A 21,024-nucleotide genomic window follows, 5' to 3' on the forward strand; every position below is an offset into this window, starting at 1 on the left:
AACAAATTGTATGATAGGGGTTCCCCTATCCCAGTAGTGCTACCTCTACCTTTTCTCATGCTCTGGACCAAGGGGAGAACATTATGACAGACTGGGGCATTCCTGTCACCATTTGCTAGGAGTGTGACATTTCTATTTTAAATCTGGTCACAAATAAAGTACCTTTGTGATTGGGAAAAGTGTTCTACAGCATTAAGCCTCAGGGCGAATGTATGTAAACCCAGAATGAAGGCAGTGTTATTTCTTTATTTATCTTGTTCCACTATAGATTGGGCCACAGAGTGTAACCTGATCAGGGCTTAAATTCTTATAGAGCATTTCCCGGAGCCCCCCATGCCCTCCTCCAATATACTATAAAAACTCCAAGGGGGTTGAAAATATTTACCACAGCTCCGCTCCGGACAGCTCCGGCTGAATTTAAGCCCTGAATCCGACAATCGATCCCCTGCTCGCCTGTCTCCCATTCTCATCCTCAGCGTTGCCTGCGGTGGCCCATGACTCCAACTCCTCCGGTATCCATGGGACTCGGGGGTGGCATGGCATCACCGCAGAGGATAGTGTGTAGCTCCTTGTAAAAGCGGCATGTCTGTGGAACTGCACCAGAGCGACTGCTGGCCTCCATCGCCTCCTGGTACACCTGGTGCAGCTCCGTGGCTTTCACGCGGCAGAGCTGCAGGCCCCTCTTGTAGCCCTTCCCCCCCACGCTCTGAGCAATCTGCTCATAGACCTCCACATTTCTACAGCTGGATCGGAGCCAGGCCTGCAAAACCTCTTCTCCCCACAGACCCAACACATCCTGTCCGGTGCAGGCAGCAGAGCGTTGGGAGCCTGTAGCCGGCCTGCTCAGCTGGGCAGGTGCTAGGGGAGCTCTCCATGCAGAGCAAGCAGGAAATGGAATTTCAAAAATTCTAAGTCCTGAAACAGGAGGGGCTTGTTCCTGTGTACCTGGCTGCTGGGCAGCGGAGTTCAAAACAGTGACCAGAGTGGGTCACAATGGGGCATTGTGGGACACCTCCTGGAGGACACTTAAGCTGATGTGGAAAATGCAGCGTCTACACTGCCACTGCGTTGACTTAACTATGTTGACGTAAGCGCTGCACCTCTCTTGGAGGTGGAGGTATTCAGTCGACGTAGCAGGCGAGTTATGTCGGTGGGAGGAACACTGTAGTATGGACACTGACATTATTAGGTCGGCATAAGCTGCCAGACTTCAACCTAACTCTGTAGTGTAGACAGGCCTTAGTTGCTTAAGTCCCTTTGTGCATCATAGCCGCTCTCTTTCCAGTTCAGTAAACTGGAGGCTTGTGTAAAGAGTAGGGGGGAAATGACATCTAATTAAATCCATTTATTGGCTTTCAGAGGCACAGTTTTACGGTATGATCTTGAAGACCAAAAAGAAAAGAAAGTCCAAGACCAGAAGATAGAAAAACTTTATTCTGTAAATTTTCTCATCTGAATCGACAGCATCCAAATAATTAAACAGAGCAAAATAGGAGCATTGATCTAGGGAACTGGGGGGTGGGTGTGTGGAACATCACTGTGCTGGTTACATTCATAAGTAAAGAGCAGAGGACTTTGATGGATGACCATCATTGAGTCAGACTTTAGGCCAGGTCTACACTGTAAACTTAGTTTGGTGTAACTATGTCACTCAGGGGTGTGAAAAATCCACACCCCTCAGTGAACGCAGTCGTACCGACTGAACTCCCGGTGTAGACAGCAGTACGTTGACGGGAGAGCTTCTCCCCTTGCCATAGCTACCACCTCTTACAGAGGTGGATTAACTACACTGATGGGAGAAGCTCTCCCGTCAGCATATCATCGTCTTTACTTAAGCACTACAGCGGCACCAGTGTGTTTGTGCCGCTGCAGCATTTTAAGTGTAGTCCTGCCCTAAGACAGGCAGGCTTTGCTGTGACCCTGAGAGTGGCTCCTGGTTGGCCAGTCTGTGTGTACCTGGAGGATCACAGAGTTACAGAGACAGGCATGGAAGAGGGTTGAGAAACTCCTTTCACCAGTATAATGCTGAGCAATTCAATCTGAGCAATTCCTCTCTCGTCACCATTTTATTGTGAGTCTCGCAGCACTCGGTGTTTTTCTTAAAGTCCCAGCTGCTGGAGTTGATAGATTTGAGGGAGCACAGATTATATTACAGATACATTTCTAGCCTTCATGTTTGCGTAGAAAAGCTTGAAGACTGGAAACAAGTACATCCAGAAAGCTCAGAAACCAGAAGGCAGAGAAAAATAACTTAATATTAAAAAAGATTAAGACAAACATGATTTTGGGGAGCCTGACACATCATTTTCATATGCTTAAGGCTGGCAATGTGATAGCCATAATTTATATATTTCCCATATCTTCCCTCTACCTTAGATATCTCATATTGAGAGTGATACCCACTCCTCTGTCATGGTTTTAATCAAATAGATGATGGGGATAAACAACGAATTGATTCTGGTATTGGACACGCCGGCGCCCAAAGAAGGGGATGATCTTCCCGGTGAAAGAAGATGTGAAAGTAAAGATTGTCTCTCTGCCAGAAGATGTAATGTCATAAAATGTAACTTTCTGTCCTTCATAATCCAGGTAAACCCCAATGTTACTGGGGCTACGAGGTAGGTCTAGAGCAGTCTTAGGGGAGGTGAGGGCCCAGTACTCATTCCCTGTACTCTGCAAAGCCCAGATCCCCTCCTCTGGTGTACAGCTTATCGCTCCCTCATGTATCACAGACTCTTTGGCAATGCCCAAAACCCACTCATCTTTGTTCCCCACCTCCACTTGCCAGTAACATCTCCCTGAGGTGAAGCCCGTATAGCCCAGCACACAGGCAGCAGGGTGAAACCTGTTCTGTTTCTCCAGAAATTCTCTTTGTTGGTATTTCTGGATCACACTCTCATCTGTGGACATGATGGGACAGGGAATTGCCAGGTCTGGATCCAGAGTGGTCTGCACTGCAAGAGGGGAGAGAGAGACACACAGGAGGAGAGTGTTAAGGTCTGTCCTCACTGCAGAGGTAACGCAGGCTCTTACTCGGCTGCTAACCCTGATGCCCTTCCTGTCCAGACAAACCCTTCACCTGAGTTCAGTGGTGCTTTCCAACCAGGCTCGTTGGCTTGGATGGGGAGCTGAGGTACAGCCGGGGTTCTACTTTCACTCGGGCTCATGACCTGCCCACTTTGCAGCGAGGACGCAGGCTAAACCACTCTAGTAAAAGGCTTCAGAAGCTTTTTCTAAAAATTAATCCTGAGGTTTTAATTGATAATTGTCGTAGGAAAATATCCTCATGGAAACTTACCCTCTTTCTCTGCCTTCGAGATCAGAAAGTGCAGTTGATAGGGCAGGGTCTCTGGAGAAAGAAAAGATCAGAGGAGAGGTGATTTCCCCCTTTCTGATAGGAAAATAGCCTCAGGAAAACAGGGCTGACTGGATTCACAAAGAAACAGGCGAGGGGACGCTCAGCATCACAACATCCAACATTTAGGCCCCTGAACAGTCACTGTGGTTCACAAAGCCTGAGTCAGGCTCCCTGTACCGTGAACGGGGAGAGAGATGCGCCTCGGAATGGGATTCACAAAAGCCAGCGGGCTAGGCGACTCCCTGCTTATGCCAGCCAGCGGGAAGTGCCACGGTGTGGGGTTGTGCTAGGCCCCGGCCCTCTCAGGGTGTTCAGCGACCGTAGGTGCCTCCCTTTGCATGGGTGCCCGAATGCTCTCCTGTGGGAGATGTTCCACAGGGGATAATCAATAAAGATTCATTGGGGGGGGAGGAGGAGAGAGAACTCATGAGAATGTCTCTGTAGCAAGGTGGCTAGAGCATCCACCTGGGAGGTGGGAGACCCAGAAGCCTGCCCCCCTGCTCAATATTTTATACACAGTGGATTAGATTCAACATGGGAGACAGAGGAAGACCCACATCAGACCCCTGTTGGAATCCGTTCTTCCCCTCTGGGGGACTGGGGATTTCCCACATCCCAGGTGAGTATCCTAACCACAGATCTATAGGTTAGAAGGGAGCTCCTCCTACTCCATGGCCTAGCTCTTTTGGGTAAGTTCACATATTGGGCCTGAGCCAGTAAGTGTGCTCAGAGCATGTGTATCAGATTGAGGCCTGTAGGCGAGTTAGGAGGACGAACGCCTTTCTTTCCCTAGTTCATGTGTCTCTCTGGGGCTTATGTCTGGACGGCTAGACTGGAACTGCAGTGCGCATGCACAGAGGCAGAAACAGGTGCCGAGGGGACTTTTACTGCAAAAAGAGAGGTATCGAGTGATTTTAGGCACCTACAAGGTTTGGTTGCTACTGAGTGGGGGGCTTTGTGAATCCCAGTGGGGTCTGATTCTGGGATTCAGGTGCTAAAATGGCAGGTAGACCCCCAAGTCCTTTTGTGAATCTAGCCCTCACCCTTTCTCTCTGCCTTTGGGCTCAGAGGTCAGTTCAAAGGGCCGGGTCTCTAGAGAAAGGAAGGATTGGAAGAGGTGATTTCATGTTGTCTTGACTCCGGTGACATTCCTACCGTTAATTGATGTAACCGTGCTTGAGAGAGAAGCTTTGGAGCTTACTCAGAGCTCTTCTTCAGGTCCATGTAGCTCAAAAGTTTGTCTCTCCCCAACAGGAATTGGTTCAATAAAAGCTGTTACCTCCCCGGCCTTGTCTAATACCCTGGGACTGACATGGCTACAGCAGCACTGGATGGAACCGTGCTGTAATTCTGAGACACCCCAAAGGAAAAAAGACCATAGATTGAGAGGCACATTGGAATGGGGAGACCTTTCCAGCGAGACCAAACTAAAGTGAAATGGTTGCCGGCACAGAGGGCCCGATGGGGCAACAGTGGGGTTCGTTGCCCGGTGTGCTTCGCGCCAATAAACACACCAGGGTGGAGAAGCAGACAAAGTTTATTCAAGAGCTCTGAATAGGCACTAGGAGACCAGCATGTCTCAAATCAAGCGCAACAAATACAAGCAAGTTTTCCTTTTTATATTCCAAGCTGTTTTGTGTAAGCCCTTTGTTTTGTTTCCCCTCCACCCCTCCCTTCCCAACAGCAGTTTCAGCAGGCACTACATTGTGGCATGTTAGAAAAGTTCTCGTCCGCATGTTTATCTTTGGCCTTGCAGGCCCATGCGCATGTGAACTTCCCCCCTCCTCCTCTCCCCCTTTCTTATCACTACTGCTTTTGCTAGTGTGAGCGAAACTGCAGCTGTCTGCTAGAAAAGCTGACTGTTACATGCTTTGCTTTTAGGCGGTCAGCATTTTTAGGTTGCTTAAAGTTCACAACATGGAGTTGCTTTGGCTCACTTAGACCCAGAGTAGAGGAGCTTCATCAATACTTATGGTCTTCCACCCTCCCGCGTTACCTGGTAGCTATGCCTAGTGACACCAACAAAATCATCGTCCAAAATATAATATCTTGCACCTCTCCATCTCCCACCTGCCTCCAAGGATCTCAAAGCACAGGGCGGCATTCACTAATTAGCACAACAAGGTAGGTTGGCCATTATTTCCTCCTTCTTAAAGATGGAGGAACTTGAGGTACAGACACTGGGATTTTCAAAAGGGCTGAGGCCATATGGTGGCCAACTCCCATTGACGGTCAGAGAGATGGGTGCCTAAATTCCTTAGGTCCCTTGGAAAATCCCAGCCAGGAAGGTAAAATTCAACTTTTCTAAAACATCTAGTGATTGTGTGTCTCTGAAATTCTGAGTGGCCAATTTTGACACCCAGGGTTGGGTCTGGGACAGTCCAAGTGGAGGCCTGGCGAACTGGCATCAGCCCTGAGCCCTCCCCATCCCACCCACAAAGACGTCTAGCTGGGACGAGCTGAGAACTAATAGGCCAGAATCCATCTCCTTCCACAGTCAGAGGCACATCTCGATGTACCATCACCGTAGCATGAACCCAGATAACTGTTAAGTTACCTTTGAATTTCTTCAGAGCCTCCTGTAGACAAACATTTCTTTGAGAAGAGACGCCGACTCTCTCTCTCAGGTCCTCTGGCACGGCCACTGGTTTCTCGAACTTCAGCTTCTCACACCTAGAGGGGAAAAAAAACAAAAACCCTCTAAATCTTTTCTTTCTTTTGTGAGAATGAGCTACCAGAGGCTGCTCTCCTGTGGGCTCGTTGTGAGCCTCTAACTCCCACTGGAGAGTCAACTGCCCTCCTCTCTGGAGTATTTAAATGCTTAGATCCTTAAATGGGAGTTAGAGAGAAGGGCATAATCTCGTGGGAAAGGATGCTCCACTAGTTAACGGTTTGCTATAGGACTCTGGAAACCTACATTCCACTCCCTGCTCTGCCACAGCCTCCCTGAGTGACCTTGGGCAAGTCACTTAAGGCCTGATTTTTAAAGGTCGGTCCTGGGATTTTCAAAAGCACCTAACCACGCTAGGCTCCCAACTGCCACTGATTGCAATGGGAGGTGCCTAACTCGCTTAGCTGCTGTGGAATTTTCCACCAAGTGCCTAGCTACATGTCAGGTGTCTAAATACCCTGCAAAATCTGACCCCAAGGGTCCAATCCCCTTCCAACATCATGAAGCGTAAGGGGGAGTAGAAAGGAGCTACGTACCTGCTCCAGGTGCTTTTGATGTCCTAGAAGACAGAAAGAGAGGGAAAAGAGCTCAGTCCCACGTGCCACAAGCTGGGGATCGCGCCTGCTCTGGAGAGGACTCACTTGGCCATCCCTAGTCGCGCTCTAGATGCAGTTCTTTGTAGTTGCACCTTTAAAATTCCATTCACAGACTTCGATGGAATGGGACCCCTAAGCATGTACCATGATTGTGGGTTTTCTCCTTCTAAATTCTATTTTGCCTGTGCCAATGGCACTTGCTCAAACAGACAGATCAGACACATGAATCCCTGACTTCCACATGCAACTGCTGCGTCAGAGCGTTTGCCTTTCTCCATGTATGCAATTCTGGTCAGCAATTCTGGAAGCTGGATTCATTCCCGTTTCTTAATAGGCCCTGCAAAGAACTTTGCTTTCCTAATCTCCCACTTCCTAGAAACTGGAGTTGTGCCTTTTATTGCTTCCAGATCATTAGGGTCCTTCGTTTTCAGTTTTTATTTTATTTAATTTTTCCTGGGAATTTATCAGTGTTTATTCCCACAACAAAAACAGGGAAAAATCAGTGCAAAAAACTTAATTTTTCTGGGTAACTATCAGGGTTTGTTTTGGTGGATGGAAAGATGGGAAAAAAGTATTCAGTAGATTAAATGCTTTGAATTCCATTCATCACTGTGGTTTGCTGCAGAACTAAAACACAATGTCCCCCCTGAGTTTAAGAAAACAATAGATCTCTAATCCCCAAATAAAACTTTTCATTTGAACAAACAGTTTACTGGTGTAGACTTAGAATTATTGGCTTATAAGTATTCACATTTGATAATTGGGCCATCCCATTTGCAGCGCACACACTCTACTTCATCCTTTGCTCCTGTTTTTGTTTCTTTAACCCTTTTGAATACTTCCTTGTGTTCTGAAACGTATTCTGATACAGATTTTCATTTTCTTCCCATTTTAGTGCATCAAATCTTTAACCCATTGTCTGCTAACTGTTTGAAATGCGTATGTGGTGGCCATGAGATTCATCAGTACGTTGAGATGCACACGCACTTCAGAGCTTGTGTGCTTGCCTGTTGGTTTATTGTGTGTATCTTCTAGAAGAGAGCTGGGCAAACTACGGCCCGTGGGCCACATCTGGCCACTGAGCTCCCGGCCAGGGAGGCTAGCCTCCAGCCCCTCTCCTGCTGTCGCCGCTGCCTTGCAGCCACACGGACAGCGCTCTGGGCAGCGGGGTTGTGCACTCCTGTCGAGCAGCGGGGCAGTATGTCTGGCTCCAGCCATGTGGCACGGCTCCCAGACATGCTGCTGTGAGTGGCATGGTAAGGGGGCCGGGGCCAAGGGGTTGGATAAGGGGCGGAGGGTCCCAGGGGACAGTCAGGGGACAGGGAGCAGGGGGCGGTTGGATGGGGCAGAGGTTCTGGGGAGGGGGGAGCAGTCAGGGGATGGGGAGAGGGTTGGATAGGTGTGGGAGTCCCGGGGGGGCAGTTAGGGGCGGGGGGTCCTGGGGAGGGGACGGTCAGGGGAGTTGGATGGGTTGGGGGTTCAGAGGGGAGCAGTCGGGGGGCAGGAAGTGGGAGGGGGCAGATAAGGGGCGGGGGCCAGGCTGTTTGGGGAGGCACAGCCTTCCTTACCCGGGCCTTCATACAGTTTTGCAACCCCAATGTGGCCTTCGGGCCATAACATTTGCCCATCCCTATTCTAGAACAATACGTTCTTACTTAAGCAGGCAGCTTTGTATATACACACACTGACTAATATATTATTGGAATACAGAGATCTCATGCGATGCATTGTATTTTCCTAATAAAACAAGTTATTTTGTATATATTTGAATGATACAAAAGCAGGATGAAAATCAGAAAAAAATGAATAATACTTCTTGTAAAACCCAGGAATTTTTGGTAAAAATTAGTTTAAACTGAAAATGAAGGGGCTTACATGGGATGTATCAAAAAGGCCTGAGACATCTGCCTTTAAAACAGCAAAACTGTTTGTTTCCACACTGGAAATATTAGAAGTGTCAAATTTTGTTTTCCCTCACTTTGCTAAAGGACACGCTGACAGTCTCCATTGTGGAGTGGGAGCTCTCCAAGAACTTAGAGAATTTTTCACTTGACCAGAGCTCAAACTCCAAAGTTTATCAATCAGAATCTCTCCCTTCCCTGGGCAGGGATCTGGGTGTCTAACGGTCTCACCTGCAGGAATTCACTCGTTGGCTGCTGACACTTCTCTTCTATCTCACTGATCAAGTCACTGAGACGGGAAATCTCCTCAGACAGTTTGGTGACATTTTCATCCTGTATCTTCACAATTTCCTTGTCCAACTCTTCCAGTTGGGCCAGCAGGAGTCGCTCTTGTTCCTCCAGGAATTGCCGCAGTTGCTCAAATTCAGACACAATCTTCTGCCTCTCAGCTACTATCTTTCCCTGTAATGAAGAGACAAACAGGAAAAGGACAGGTCAGGGACTAGGGTTGCCAGATGTCCAGATTTTGACCAGAAAGTCCAGTTGAAAGGGAACCTGGCAGTAGAAGTCCGGTTACTCACACTAACTGGCTTCTACCACCAGGAGATGGGAAGAGCAGCAGTTGCTGCTGGGAGCCTGGAGGAGCACTCAGGGATGGCTCTGGGGGGAGAAAAGTACGGGCAGCTCCCCTGTCCTGCTCCAGTCACCCTTCTACCCCTGGAATGTGGCTCTCCCTGCCCCAATCACCTCCACATCCCTAAAGCCCTGCTCAGCTGGCAGGGGGAGGGAGGTGGAGAGAGCAGCAAGCGACAGTGAGAGGGGAAAGAAGAGTGGGGGGCGAGGCCTCGAGGGAAAGAGGCGGAGCATGGGACGGGGCAGGTTCCAGCGCTCAGCATCCGGTTTTCACAAATGAGAAAGTTGGACAGCCTATCAGGGACATGGGGAGAGTCTTAGAGCCCTCTTTTCATATTACCCTACTACAAACATACGGATGAGATTTCAGGAGAACGTGCCTGATAGTCTCTCAGCTGGCCTGAATGAATAACATGTTCCAAAGTGCCTTGGTGACTTAGGAGTCCAATTCCTATTTTCAAAGTTACTTTTGGTGCTTAGGAGCCTAAGTTTCTTTGAAAGTGACTTTTGAAAATAGAACTTAGGGTAAATTTTCAGAAACAGCAAAATTATTTAGGAGCTGAAACCCATTTAAAAAAAATGTATATGGAGCTGCTTTTAAAAGCTATTTAGGTGTCTAAAGATGCACATAAGCCCCTAGAGGGATTTTCAGTTTCACTTAGGTGCCTAATTCCCCTTGACTACAGAGGATGTTAGGTGCTACTTAGTTGCTTTTGAAAATCTCACTAGGCCTCTCTCTGCATTTTAAGCTCCTAAATACCTGTCAGAATCTGACCCTTAGCAACATGCAAAATTGTAAACCTTAGGCTCCAAAATCACTTAGGCACTTTTGAAAATGTCACCCAATATCTCTAAAATGAGGAGTTTTCAGGTCTGAGTGGCTTAGTATATTCTGCTGATCATCTAGAGTCTTCCAATAGCAGAAAGGTTGGGAGGGCGGGTCTGACTCCATATCAGGAACACATTGGCAGAGAGTTGTGGAGAAGACTGAAGAAAAGTCCTGCTGGTTATCCACACAAAAAGCCAGTTACAACACATACTGTGCAAAATGCTTTTTCTCCAGCTCTTACATGTTTCATCTGGCATTCCGTTAATTACATTGTCCCAGAGGAAACTAGTTGTGTCTGGTGGTTATAGATGGAGATTCAGGGTCCGGATTTCAGAGATACAAAACAGCCACAGGGAACCTAAGTCCTATTGACTGTCAATGTGAATTAGGCACCCAATCACCATCCGTGCCTTTGAAAAAAAAATCTCCCCTCATTGTTTGTAGCTGGATTTGGACCCACTGATCTTAATCCCACTGGAAATAAGTCCAGCGGGATGATAAACAAAGACAAACATGATCACACCCTGTAACAGTATGTGGACAAGAGGCAAAGCACTTGAGGTTATCTGGGAATTATCCAATACATTATAGCTAACCCTGAATTAACTGCAACCTTGCTCCTAGTTAGCACCTTTTAGCTCAGTTTAACTGGACAAGGTGAACCCTACACACCACTCTAGGTTTCAAATTAAATTAGGTTTACAGTGTTGCATGTCAGGGGTTTACACCAGTATAAAGACATTACATTAAAAAGTGATTTGAGGTACATCTGTACTACATAAATGTAGAGGACGTACACTATATGCCCCTGCTAACATGGGCATAAATAGCAGTGTAGATGGTGAGGCATGGCTTAAGCAAGTAGAGTCACGATATGCCTGAACCCCATGAGTATAAACACTACGTACATGACTCTACACCCCCAAGCAGTGCCTCCCCCATCTACACTGCAGTGTCCCGCTGCTTCCCCTGTGCCAGAGACTTTCCCCACTGCTGGAGCCTTTCCCCACCACAGGAAAAGACTCCAGAAGTGGGGATAGGCTCCAGCAGCTCTGCTGCCTCCCCCTGCTGGAGTCTTTTATTCACACATGTAGCTACACATGACAGCATGGATATAGGCGCCGACTTCATGGGTGCTCCGGGGCCGGAGCACCCACAAAAAAAAATTGGTGGGTGCTGAGCACCCACCGGAAGCTCCCCGTGGCCCTGCCTCACCCCCCTGCTCCAGCTCACCTCTGCCTCCGCCTCCTCCGCGAGCACGCCACCTTGTCCTGCTTCTGCTCCCTCCGAGCCCTTGCGCCGCCACACAGCTGATTCGTGGGGCAGGGAGGGAGAGGGGAGGAGGGGGAACGCTGGGTGCTGGAGGGGAAGAGGTGGGGCCGGAGTGGGGATTTGGGGAAAGGGATCCAATAGGGGCAGGGAGGGGGCAGAGTTAGGGCAGGGACTTGGGGATGGGGTTGGAATGGGGGCGGGGCGGAGTCGGGGCAGGACCAGGGGCGGGGGGCACGGGCACCCACCGGCACCGGAGAAAGATGGCGCTGCTGAGCGTGGACACAGCCTGCTTTTCACTGTGCTGTGTAGCTACAGATACCCTACAGGTCGCCCCCAGCGGTGTGCCATGTAGATGTAGCAATAGCTTATTCAAAGCAGTGCTGTGTATAGACCAGGGTTGACACTCTCCCCACAGAGAGAAATATCAACCCTGACTGATGTAACTGCTGGACCATCACAATGGGAACCTACCAGATATTCCTGGCTTTGCTTCTCTCCAGCCTGTTTCCACTCCAGAAGTTCTTCTCTCTCTTGCTTCAGCGTGTTCAGTCGGGTTTGAATTTGCTCCTGAGGCAAGAAAAACAATGTTTGGGAGGGTCAGGTGGCTGAGGAGTCTGTCCTCACAGATATGTTTATATACATTGCATGTCCCTCTCAGGCTGTTCCACAGACAGTGCTCATGGCAATGTCACAATTGCCTCTTGAGAGGTGGGAGATTCCAGTTCAAATCCCTTCTCCTCATCAGGCAGAGGGAGAACTTGAACCAGGGGTTTCCCGCCTACCAGTAGAGCGCCCTTCCCCCAGGCTAACCGTTATCATAGAATATCAGGGTTGGAAGGGACCTCAGGAGGTAATCTAGTCCAACCCCCTGCTCAAAGCAGGACCTAATCCCAACTAAATCATCCCAGCCAGGGCTTTGTCAAGCCTGACCTTAAAAACCTCTAAGGAAGGAGATTCCACCACCTCCCTAGGTAACCCATTCCAGTGCTTCACCACCCTCCTAGTGAAAAAGGTTTTCCTAATATCCAACCTAAACCTCCCCCACTGCAACTTGAGACCATTACTCCTTGTTCTGTCATCTGGTGCCACTGAGAACAGTCTAGATCCATCCCCTTTGGAACCCCCTTTCAGGTAGTTGAAAGCAGCTATCAAATCCCCCCCTCATTCTTCTCTTCTGCAGACTAAACAATCCCAGTTCCCTCAGCCTCTCCTCATAAGTGATGTGCTCCAGCCCCCTAATCATTTTTGTTGCCCTCCGTTGGACTCTTTCCAATTTTTCCACATCCTTCTTGTAGTGTGGGGCCCAAAACTGGACACAGTACTCCAGGTGAGGCCTTACCAATGTCGAATAGAGGGGAACGATCACGTCCCTCGATCTGCTGGCAATGCCCCTACTTATACAGCCCAAAATGCCATTAGCCTTCTTGGCAACAAGGGCACACTGTCGACTCATATCCAGCTTCTTGTCCACCGTAACCCCTAGGTCCTTTTCTGCAGAACTGCTGCCTAGCCACTCAGTCCCTAGTCTGTAACAGTGAATGAGATTCTTCCGTCCTAAGTGCAGGACTCTGCACTTGTCCTTGTTGAACCTCAACAGGTTTCTTTTGGCCCAATCCTCTAATTTGTCTAGGTCCCTCTGTATCCTATCCCTACCCTCCAGCGTATCTACCACTCCTCCCAGTTTAGCGTCATCTGCAAACTTGCTGAGAGTGCAGTCCACGCCATCCTCCAGATCATTAATGAAGATATTGAACAAAACCGGCCCCAGGACCAACCCTTGGGGCATTCTGCTTGAAACCAGCTGCCAACTAGACATGGAGCCGTTGATCACTACCCGTTGAGCCTGACAATCTAGCCAGCTTTCTATCCACCTTATAGTCCATTCATCCAACCCATACTTCTTTAACTTGCTGGCAAGAATACTGTGGGATATCGTATCAAAAGCTTTGCTAAAATCAAGGAATAACACATCCACTGCTTTTCCCTCATCCACAGACCCAATTATCTCCTCATAGAAGGCAATTAGGTTAGTCAGGCATGACTTGCCCTTGGTGAAGAAGGTCTGCTGCCTCCTCCCCGGACCTTTGGTGTGGAGTGACAAGTGCAGAACTCCATCGTGCAAGAAACAGCTTAGATGTTTAAGCCACCTGACTCCAGGAGAGGGGTTCCCAGGTATGGATCCCAGAGACAGGTGCATTCCTACACCAAACTCTGAGGGGTGGGGCTTAGGACACACCCCTCTCAGCAGCATCTCCCATTGTAATCCTGTCAATTACAGGCCAGTAAACCCTAAGGGCTTGTTGATAAGTACAGTGCTGAAGTTGTACCAATACGTCTGCACCACTGCACCACATGCGATGGGAGAGAGCATAATAAACCCACCTCCACGAGCGGCAGAAACTTAGGGTGGCGGGAGAAGCTCTCCTGCTGACATAGTACTGTGCACATTAATGCTTATGTCACTCAGGGAGGTGAAACATTCACAGGCCAGAGCAACGTAAGTTTTGGCGACATATGCTTTGTCTGCAGTACAGCCTAACTTCAGGACCAGGCAAATTGGTTGAAACTATAGTAAAGAACAAAACTGTCAGACACAGACGAACATGATTTGTTGGGGGAAGAATCAACACAGCTCTTGTAAAGGGAAATCATGCCTCGCCGATCTATTATCAACAAGGATGATCCACTGGATATAGTGTACTTAGGCTTTCAGAAAGCCTTTGACAAGGTCTCACACTAAAGTCTCTTAAGGAAACTAAACAGTCATGAGATAAGAGATAAGACATGGATCAATAACCAGTTAAAATATAGGAAACAAAGGATAGGAATAAATGGTCAGTTTTCACAATGGAGAAGGGTAAGTACCAGGATCCCCCAAGGATCTATACTGGGACCAGTGCTGTTTAACATATGCCTAAATGATCAGGAATAGGGGGTAAACAGTGATACAAAGTGGCAAAGTCTGCAGATGATACAAAATTACTTAAGGTAGCTGAGTCAAAGCAGACTGCGAAAAGTTACAAAGGGATCTCACAAAAATGGGTGACCGGGCAACAAAATGGCAGCTGAATTTCATTGTTGATAAATGCAAAGTAATGCACATTGGCAATCATAATCCCAACTATAAGTATAAAATGATGTGGTCTAAAGGAGCTCTTACCACTCTTACCACCACGAAAGAGATTTTCGAGTCATCTCTGTAAACATCTGTTCATAAAAGCTAACCGAATTTTAAGAACCATTAGGAAAGTGATGGATAAGAAGACAGACAATATCATAATGCCACTATATAAATCCATGGTACATCTTGAATACGTCATGCAGTTCTATTGGCCCCATTTCAAACCAGATATATTTGAATAGGAAAACGTACAGCGAAAGGAATAAAAGTCATTAGGGGTATGGAACAGCCTCCATATGAGGAGGGTATTCAGCTTGGAAAAGACAACTGGGGTTGGAGTGGAGATGTGATTACAGTTTATAAAATCATGGATGGTATAGAGAAACTGAATGGGGAAATTTATTTACCCTTCACAGAACAGGAACCAGGGGAAATGATCAGGTAGAAGATTTAAAAACAAACAAAAGGAAGTACTTCTTCACACAACACACAATCAATCCATGGAACACATTGCCAGGGATGTTGTGAAGGCCAAAAGTACAACTGGGTTCAAAAAAGAATTAGATGAGTTCATGGAGGATAGGTCCATCAATGGCTATTAGCCAAGATGGTCAGGGATGCAACCCCATGCTCCAGAGATCCCTAAACCTCTGACTGCCAGATGCTGGGACAAGAAGACAATGGATGGATCATTCAATAATTGCCCTGTTCTGTTCATTCCCTCTGAAGCACCTGGCACTGGCCACTGTTGGAAGACAGGATTCTGGGCTAGATGGACCTTTGGTCTGACCCAGTGCAGCTGTTCTTATGTCCTTAGTTATTTTCTAGGTGCCTTTGGGGATTTAGGCCTAAATCTCCTTTGAAAATGGGACTTTGGCTCTAAAGTCAGTCGGTGCTTTTGAAAATGTGCTGAGGATCTTCTGTAATTCACCGGGGGTGAGATGTTGCAGAGCCACACAGAGGATCTAAAAGCACAGCTCCTTTTCATTTCAATGGCAGCTGGGCATCTCAGGCCCCAGTATCAGCCCTGCATTCCTTCTATGCTGTATGTGTCACGCTGCCAGGGAACAGAGAGGCCTTGGGGGCACCAGACCTGATGTAGAGGCTTAGGGACTTGGTCCAGACCAGTGGTTCTCAAACTTTTGTATTTGTGACCCCTTTCACATACAAGCCTCTGAGTGCGACCCCCCTTATACATTAAAAACACTTTTTAATATATTTAACACCATTATAAATGCTGGAGGCAAAGCAGGGTTTGGGGTGGAGGCTGACAGCTTGTGACCCCCCATGTAATAACCTCACAAACCCCTGAGGGGTCCCAATCCCCAGTTTGAGAACCCCTGGTCTAGACAGCCCTTTGCCTCCAGCAAATCCTCCAAGTGCTGCAGGGCAATGGGTTAAAGTCGTATCCATTTTACAGCAGTGTAGGATAGGGTGTTCTGCTCCCATGCAATGATAGGGAACAGTATATGAAGAGATCTGGATGTCAGAGAGTTAAAGCCAAGCAACTTACAGGGAAGGGAGTTTTAGTAAGAGTTGTTTAAAACTCTTCATTAGGCTCCAGAGATTAATATAAACTTCTTGAACACCTGGGAGAAAGGGACTCCTGGTTAAAAATCCAACACACTCACAAGGTTCATAAATATTGTGTTCAATTGTTTGGCATGGGGGAAAAGGAGCACTTCCAAGCAAAGTGACCAGCCTTCAGTAAGCCAGGGAAAAGAGGAATTCATCATCCTGGTTTTCCCTTGAGGAAAAAATTAAGCAGATTAACCTTAGTTTTTTAAGCAGAAATCTTTCAGTGCATCTTATGCTTCAGAAAGCAGCAGGAAAGGAACCCATTGAGAACGCTGCTGACAATGTCACGTTACTGCTGCTTCCAGGAAGCAGCCAGCGGTCATCAGATATGAAATACTCAAGCTGGGCACTACGCCAGGCACCGGCTCAGTCGAAACTCAGCTGTGCTGAGCGGTTTATAATGTGATTGTAAAGCAGTGCCTGACCGGAGTGATGAGAGGCTGTGTGGTCTAGTGGCTAGAGAACGAGGAGGGGCATTGGGAGACCAGGGTTTAATTCCTGGTTCTGCTACTGAGCTGTTTTGTGAGCTTGGTCAAGTCACTGCCCCTTCGGTGCCTCTCTGTCCTTTGTCTTTGTCTCTGAGGGTGCCCACAGATCAGGCCCTGCAGGTGAGAGAGGCAGGAGAACATCTGTCTTCACCCAGCTCATGGGTGTGGCCAGGAGACAGGCAGCCAGAAGCCTCTAGAGGGAGGCAGCTGTGCACATGCCCAGAGACAGAACACAGGCACTGAGAGAACTTGTACCTTGAATACACAGGCACTGAGTGAGTTTGGACTCCTACAGAGCTTGGCAGTAGCTCTGGGGATTGCAGTGGAGCCTAGAACTGGCATTTAGATGCCTAAACCCCAGCTGTATGCACCTCACTCTGGGGTTTAGGCAGCTAAGTACCTTTGTAAATCCCCAGCCTTTGCCTCCCTGTACCTCAGCTCCCTCTCCTGCACTTTGTTCACCTTGACTGGTTAGACCAGTGGTCCCCAAACTGTGGAGTGTTGTAGAACTAATGAATGAAATTGTTTTTAATTGTTCACTTCATTAACGTAACTTCATAAGTAAAGTTTTATGAATGAAACAACATTCATTCATAAACTGGTCACCCCAATAACTGGCTAATTGACAATTAAGATGCTTGTTAAGATCCATAGCTGTTCAGCCAGTTGCTCTTGTAAATTTCACTGTCAATCCAATTCCTGCTTAAATCACTGAGACTTGCACAGTGTCAGTATTGTAACTTCTGTTCACCATTCATTACACTTGTCTATATTGTAACTTCTGTTCACTGTTTCCCATATTGTAATTCAAACCCCATTTTAAAACGCTTACTCCATTTTGTAAGGGCTTGCTGCCACCTTCATTTTTGCAAACCCTGTTGTAATCTTATTAGTTTAGTTTAGATGTGTGAATGAGGTATGTATGGATGATGGAATCAACCTCCAGCCCCAGCCTGTCCTGATGAAACAGAGTTCAAACACCAAGGACTGAAGATGCAGACAACAGCCCTAACAAAATAAGAAGAGTCCACCCCAAAAAGAGAAGAACAAAGGTACAATAGAAGGAAGATCAAAGCCAGGTCCCAGGCTGAAAGTCACATCTGCAATTGACGGGTGATCAATCACCAAACCCAGAGGCAGCGTGACACAGCAAAACCTATAGACTCTGGATTCAAACTAAAGCCTACAAAAAGGATGGGCGAGATGGAAGATTTTGGAGGGTAACATTCTCTTGCCAACATGGAAGGGCATCAGTGCATGCCCAACAGAGACCCAGCCCTTCCTTGTGCCCGGCTTTCCTGGCCAGTTAGCCGCCCCAAGCTACGAACCGAAGCTGCAAACTCAAGCCACAGACTCAAGCTATGTTCAGGACTGGTAACTATGCAGCAGCTGCAGAACATCTGATGGATGTGTGTGTGTGTGTGTGTGTGTGTATAGGTATTAGGTATAATGTGTGTGTATAAGGATTAAGATTTTAGTTATTGGTCATAAATCAAATTGTTATCATAATAAATGTGGCATCTTTGTCTTACCCCCAAAAAGATCCTGTGTAGTTTTGTCTGTATAACAGCGTGCCTCCCTGGGGGAGTGTGGAGGAGGAATATTCGGGAGGCCATGGTGGGGCCCAGGCCAGCCCCCACAGGGGCAGGGGAGTGCCAGCCACACATAGGGGCAGGAAGTGGGGGTGCATGGGGTGCTGCAGCACCCCCAGCTTTTGCTTTGGGCATCCGGGCTGCTGGCCCGCTCGGCCAAGGGGAGGCCGCTCCGCCGGGGGCTCGGGGCCAGTCTCGGCCACGGTCGGGGGGGGGGGGGCGGTAGGGTGAGGGAAGGGGACAATGCAGGGAGCTTGGCTGGGCCCCTCCAGGGGAAGTGCATCTTGAGGGAGCCGACCCTGGCCTGGCTGATCACACCATGCCCGAGGGACCGGAGTGATTCCCTGCTGAGAGACTAGGTCTGGCTGCGCTGCCAGCTCAGCCTGGCAGACTCAGTTGCCTCCCAGCTGGGCCGAGTGTGGTCGGGAGGCAGGGCCTGGGGGAGTGGGTTTCTTGCGGGGGGGGGGCAGAGGGGTGCTGGGCTGTGAGGGGGCAGGGAAGATGTGTATGTTGGGGCACTAGGGGGTGGGGGTTCTGTGGGGGGTGCTGGGCAGTTGTGATGGGGCTGTGGGCAGGGGGGTGCTGGGCAGGGATGATGTGCAGGGCGCTATGCATTTGTGTGGAGGGGGTTGGGGGGGTGCTGGGCATAGGGAGTCAGGACGATGTTGGGTGGGGGGGGGGGTGTGGCACAACATGGGCCCATCTCCCGAGGGGAAGGGACATGCTGGCAGCACAGGGCTGGGCGGGCCACTGTGTGTCTGGCAACTGCCAGTTTGTAAATAGTGCCCTTGCCCTGGGCTGGGCAGAGCGGGGCTGCCCTGCCATGCCTCATTGCCCCTGGCTGGCCCCTCGCTCTGGGGACCGACCTCCCCGCGCCAGGCTCCATTGCCTCCATGGGAGCCCACAAATAAGATTGGAGCCGGGCCCACAAAAGGTTAATCTGGCCCTGGCGCCACTGCATCCACATCTGCTGTGGCCTGGGCTCCCCCCGGCCCTGCTCCCAGCCCCGCTCCCTGCCCGGCCGTGGCCTACCTTGTGCTCCCGGGCAGCCTCCTCTGTAGGGACCACCCTGTGCGCGTGGTGCACCTGGGACTCCCTGCAGATCACACAGATGAGCGTTTGGTCCTGGTTACAGAAGAGTTTGAAAGGCTCCTGGTGCGCGTTGCACAAATCTCCTGCTGCTGCTGGGACACTCAGCTGCTTGGCGATTTCTACCATGTTCCCCAGTTGTCTGTTCGGCCTCAGGGTCCTCTGGGGAAAGGTCTCTCTGCACTGAGGGCAGGAGATGGCTGTATCTGGTCCCTCCCAGCACTGGGTGATGCAGACTCGGCAGAAATTGTGCCCACAGACTATAATCACTGGATCCATGAAAAAACTCAGACAGATGGAGCAAGTAGCTTCATCTCGGAGGCTCTTCACAGGATTCCCTGCTGCAGCCATGGCTCCCTGCAGATGGTGTAACAGGAGAAGTTTCGTTTCCTGCCGGACCCGGCAAGCAGCCTTGTAAAGCAGATTGCCCAACCGGGAGCCAATCAGGCTTTCCCCCGGGAAATTAAAAACAAACAAACACCCCCCCCCCCATCAACAGAGACACAACACACCAGAAGCCCCCCCCCCCCGAAAACCCCCCAAACAAGCAACATGTTACTTAAAGAAATGAAGCAATTACATACACAAAGAAGCCAATAGACCAGGGGTGGGCAAACTTTTTGGCCCGAGGGCCACATCGGGGTGCGAAACTATATGGAGGTCTGGGTAGGGAAGGCTGTGCCCCCCCAAACAGCCTTGCCCCCTCCCCCTATCTGCCCCCTCCCACTTCCCGCCCCCTGACTTCCCCCCCCCTCAGAACTCCCAACCCATCCAATCTCCCCTGCTCCTTGTCCCCTGACCGCCCCCTCCCGGCAACCCCCGCCCCTAATCACCCTCCCAGGATCTCACCCCCATCCAACCCCCCCGGCTCCCTGTCCCCTGAATGCCCCAACCCCTATCCACACCCCTGCCTCCTGACAGGCCCCCCGGGACTCCCATGCCTATCCAACCCCCCCTGTTCCCCGACCTCTGACCGCTCCCCCCCCATCGAACCTCTGCCCCATCCAACCCGCCCCCTGCTCCCTGTCCCCTGACTGCCCCCCGGAACCCCCTAGCTGCCACCACATGTGCACACCGCCGCTGCCCAGACAGAGCCAGTTGCTCTGCCAGCAAGGCGGCTTTGCTACGGGGGAGGGGGGACAGCAGGGGAGGGGTTGGGGGTGAGCCTCCCTAGCAGGGAGCTCAGGGACTGGATGATCCCACGGGCCAGATGTGGCCCGGGGGCCGTAGTTTGCTCACCTTTACAATAGAGGCTTGCTGGAAGCAGGCTTGGCAGCTTTCTTTCTACACCGCAGAATAAACCCAGGCTCAGAGTCAGGTTTAAGGCCAAGACCCTTTCTGTACCTCCTTTGTAAAGCACTTTGAGAGCTAGTGAGGGGAAACACTATATAAAAGTGTTTCTAATTCCTAATAGTTAGAGATCATTTTAAACCTTGACCAATTTATTCCTTCCAAAAAAATTTATTTGCATTAAATTAACTATTTTAACTCTGGGGTTTCTAGTCATTCATATCATCAATATCCAATCCCTTTTTTGAATCTTGCTAAATTACTGGCCTCAAAAACTCCATGTGGCAATGAGTTCCACAGTTTAATTACACGTTTTGTGTAAAAGTATTTCTTATTGGTTTTGAATTTGATCCCTTTCCATTTCATTGACTGTCCTCTTGTTCTTGTGTTATGAGACAGGTAGAAAAGACATTCCCAGCCTTCTCTGTCCCATTCATTATTTTATACCCTTTTATCCTATCCCCTCTTAGTCATCTCCTTTCTAAGGTAAACAGTCCCATTCTTTTCAATTTTTCTTACCAAAAGAGGTTTTCCAGGTCCCTCATTATTCTCATTGCCCTTCTCTGAACCCTCTCTAATACTGCAATATCCTTTTTCAAATGGTGT

The 21,024-nt window shown here is 49.1% G+C and overlaps 1 protein-coding gene across 1 annotated transcript; it reads right to left on the reverse strand.

Moving 5' to 3' along the window:
• Nucleotides 1-1,406: 1,406 nt before the first annotated feature.
• Nucleotides 1,407-19,503, reverse strand: LOC128847262 (zinc finger protein RFP-like). The gene is made up of 7 exons (XM_054046653.1): nt 19,072-19,503; nt 11,732-11,827; nt 8,758-8,988; nt 6,566-6,588; nt 5,916-6,031; nt 3,299-3,349; nt 1,407-2,954 (listed from the first exon to the last, which is right to left on the reverse strand). The coding sequence occupies exons 1-7, from the start codon at nt 19,477-19,479 to the stop codon at nt 2,419-2,421; spliced, it is 1,461 nt and encodes a 486-aa protein (XP_053902628.1). The 5' UTR covers nt 19,480-19,503; the 3' UTR covers nt 1,407-2,418.
• Nucleotides 19,504-21,024: the final 1,521 nt, after the last annotated feature.

The sequence above is a fragment of the Malaclemys terrapin genome, chromosome 13 (assembly GCF_027887155.1).
Source record: "Malaclemys terrapin pileata isolate rMalTer1 chromosome 13, rMalTer1.hap1, whole genome shotgun sequence".
Classification (NCBI taxonomy): Eukaryota; Metazoa; Chordata; order Testudines; family Emydidae; genus Malaclemys; species Malaclemys terrapin.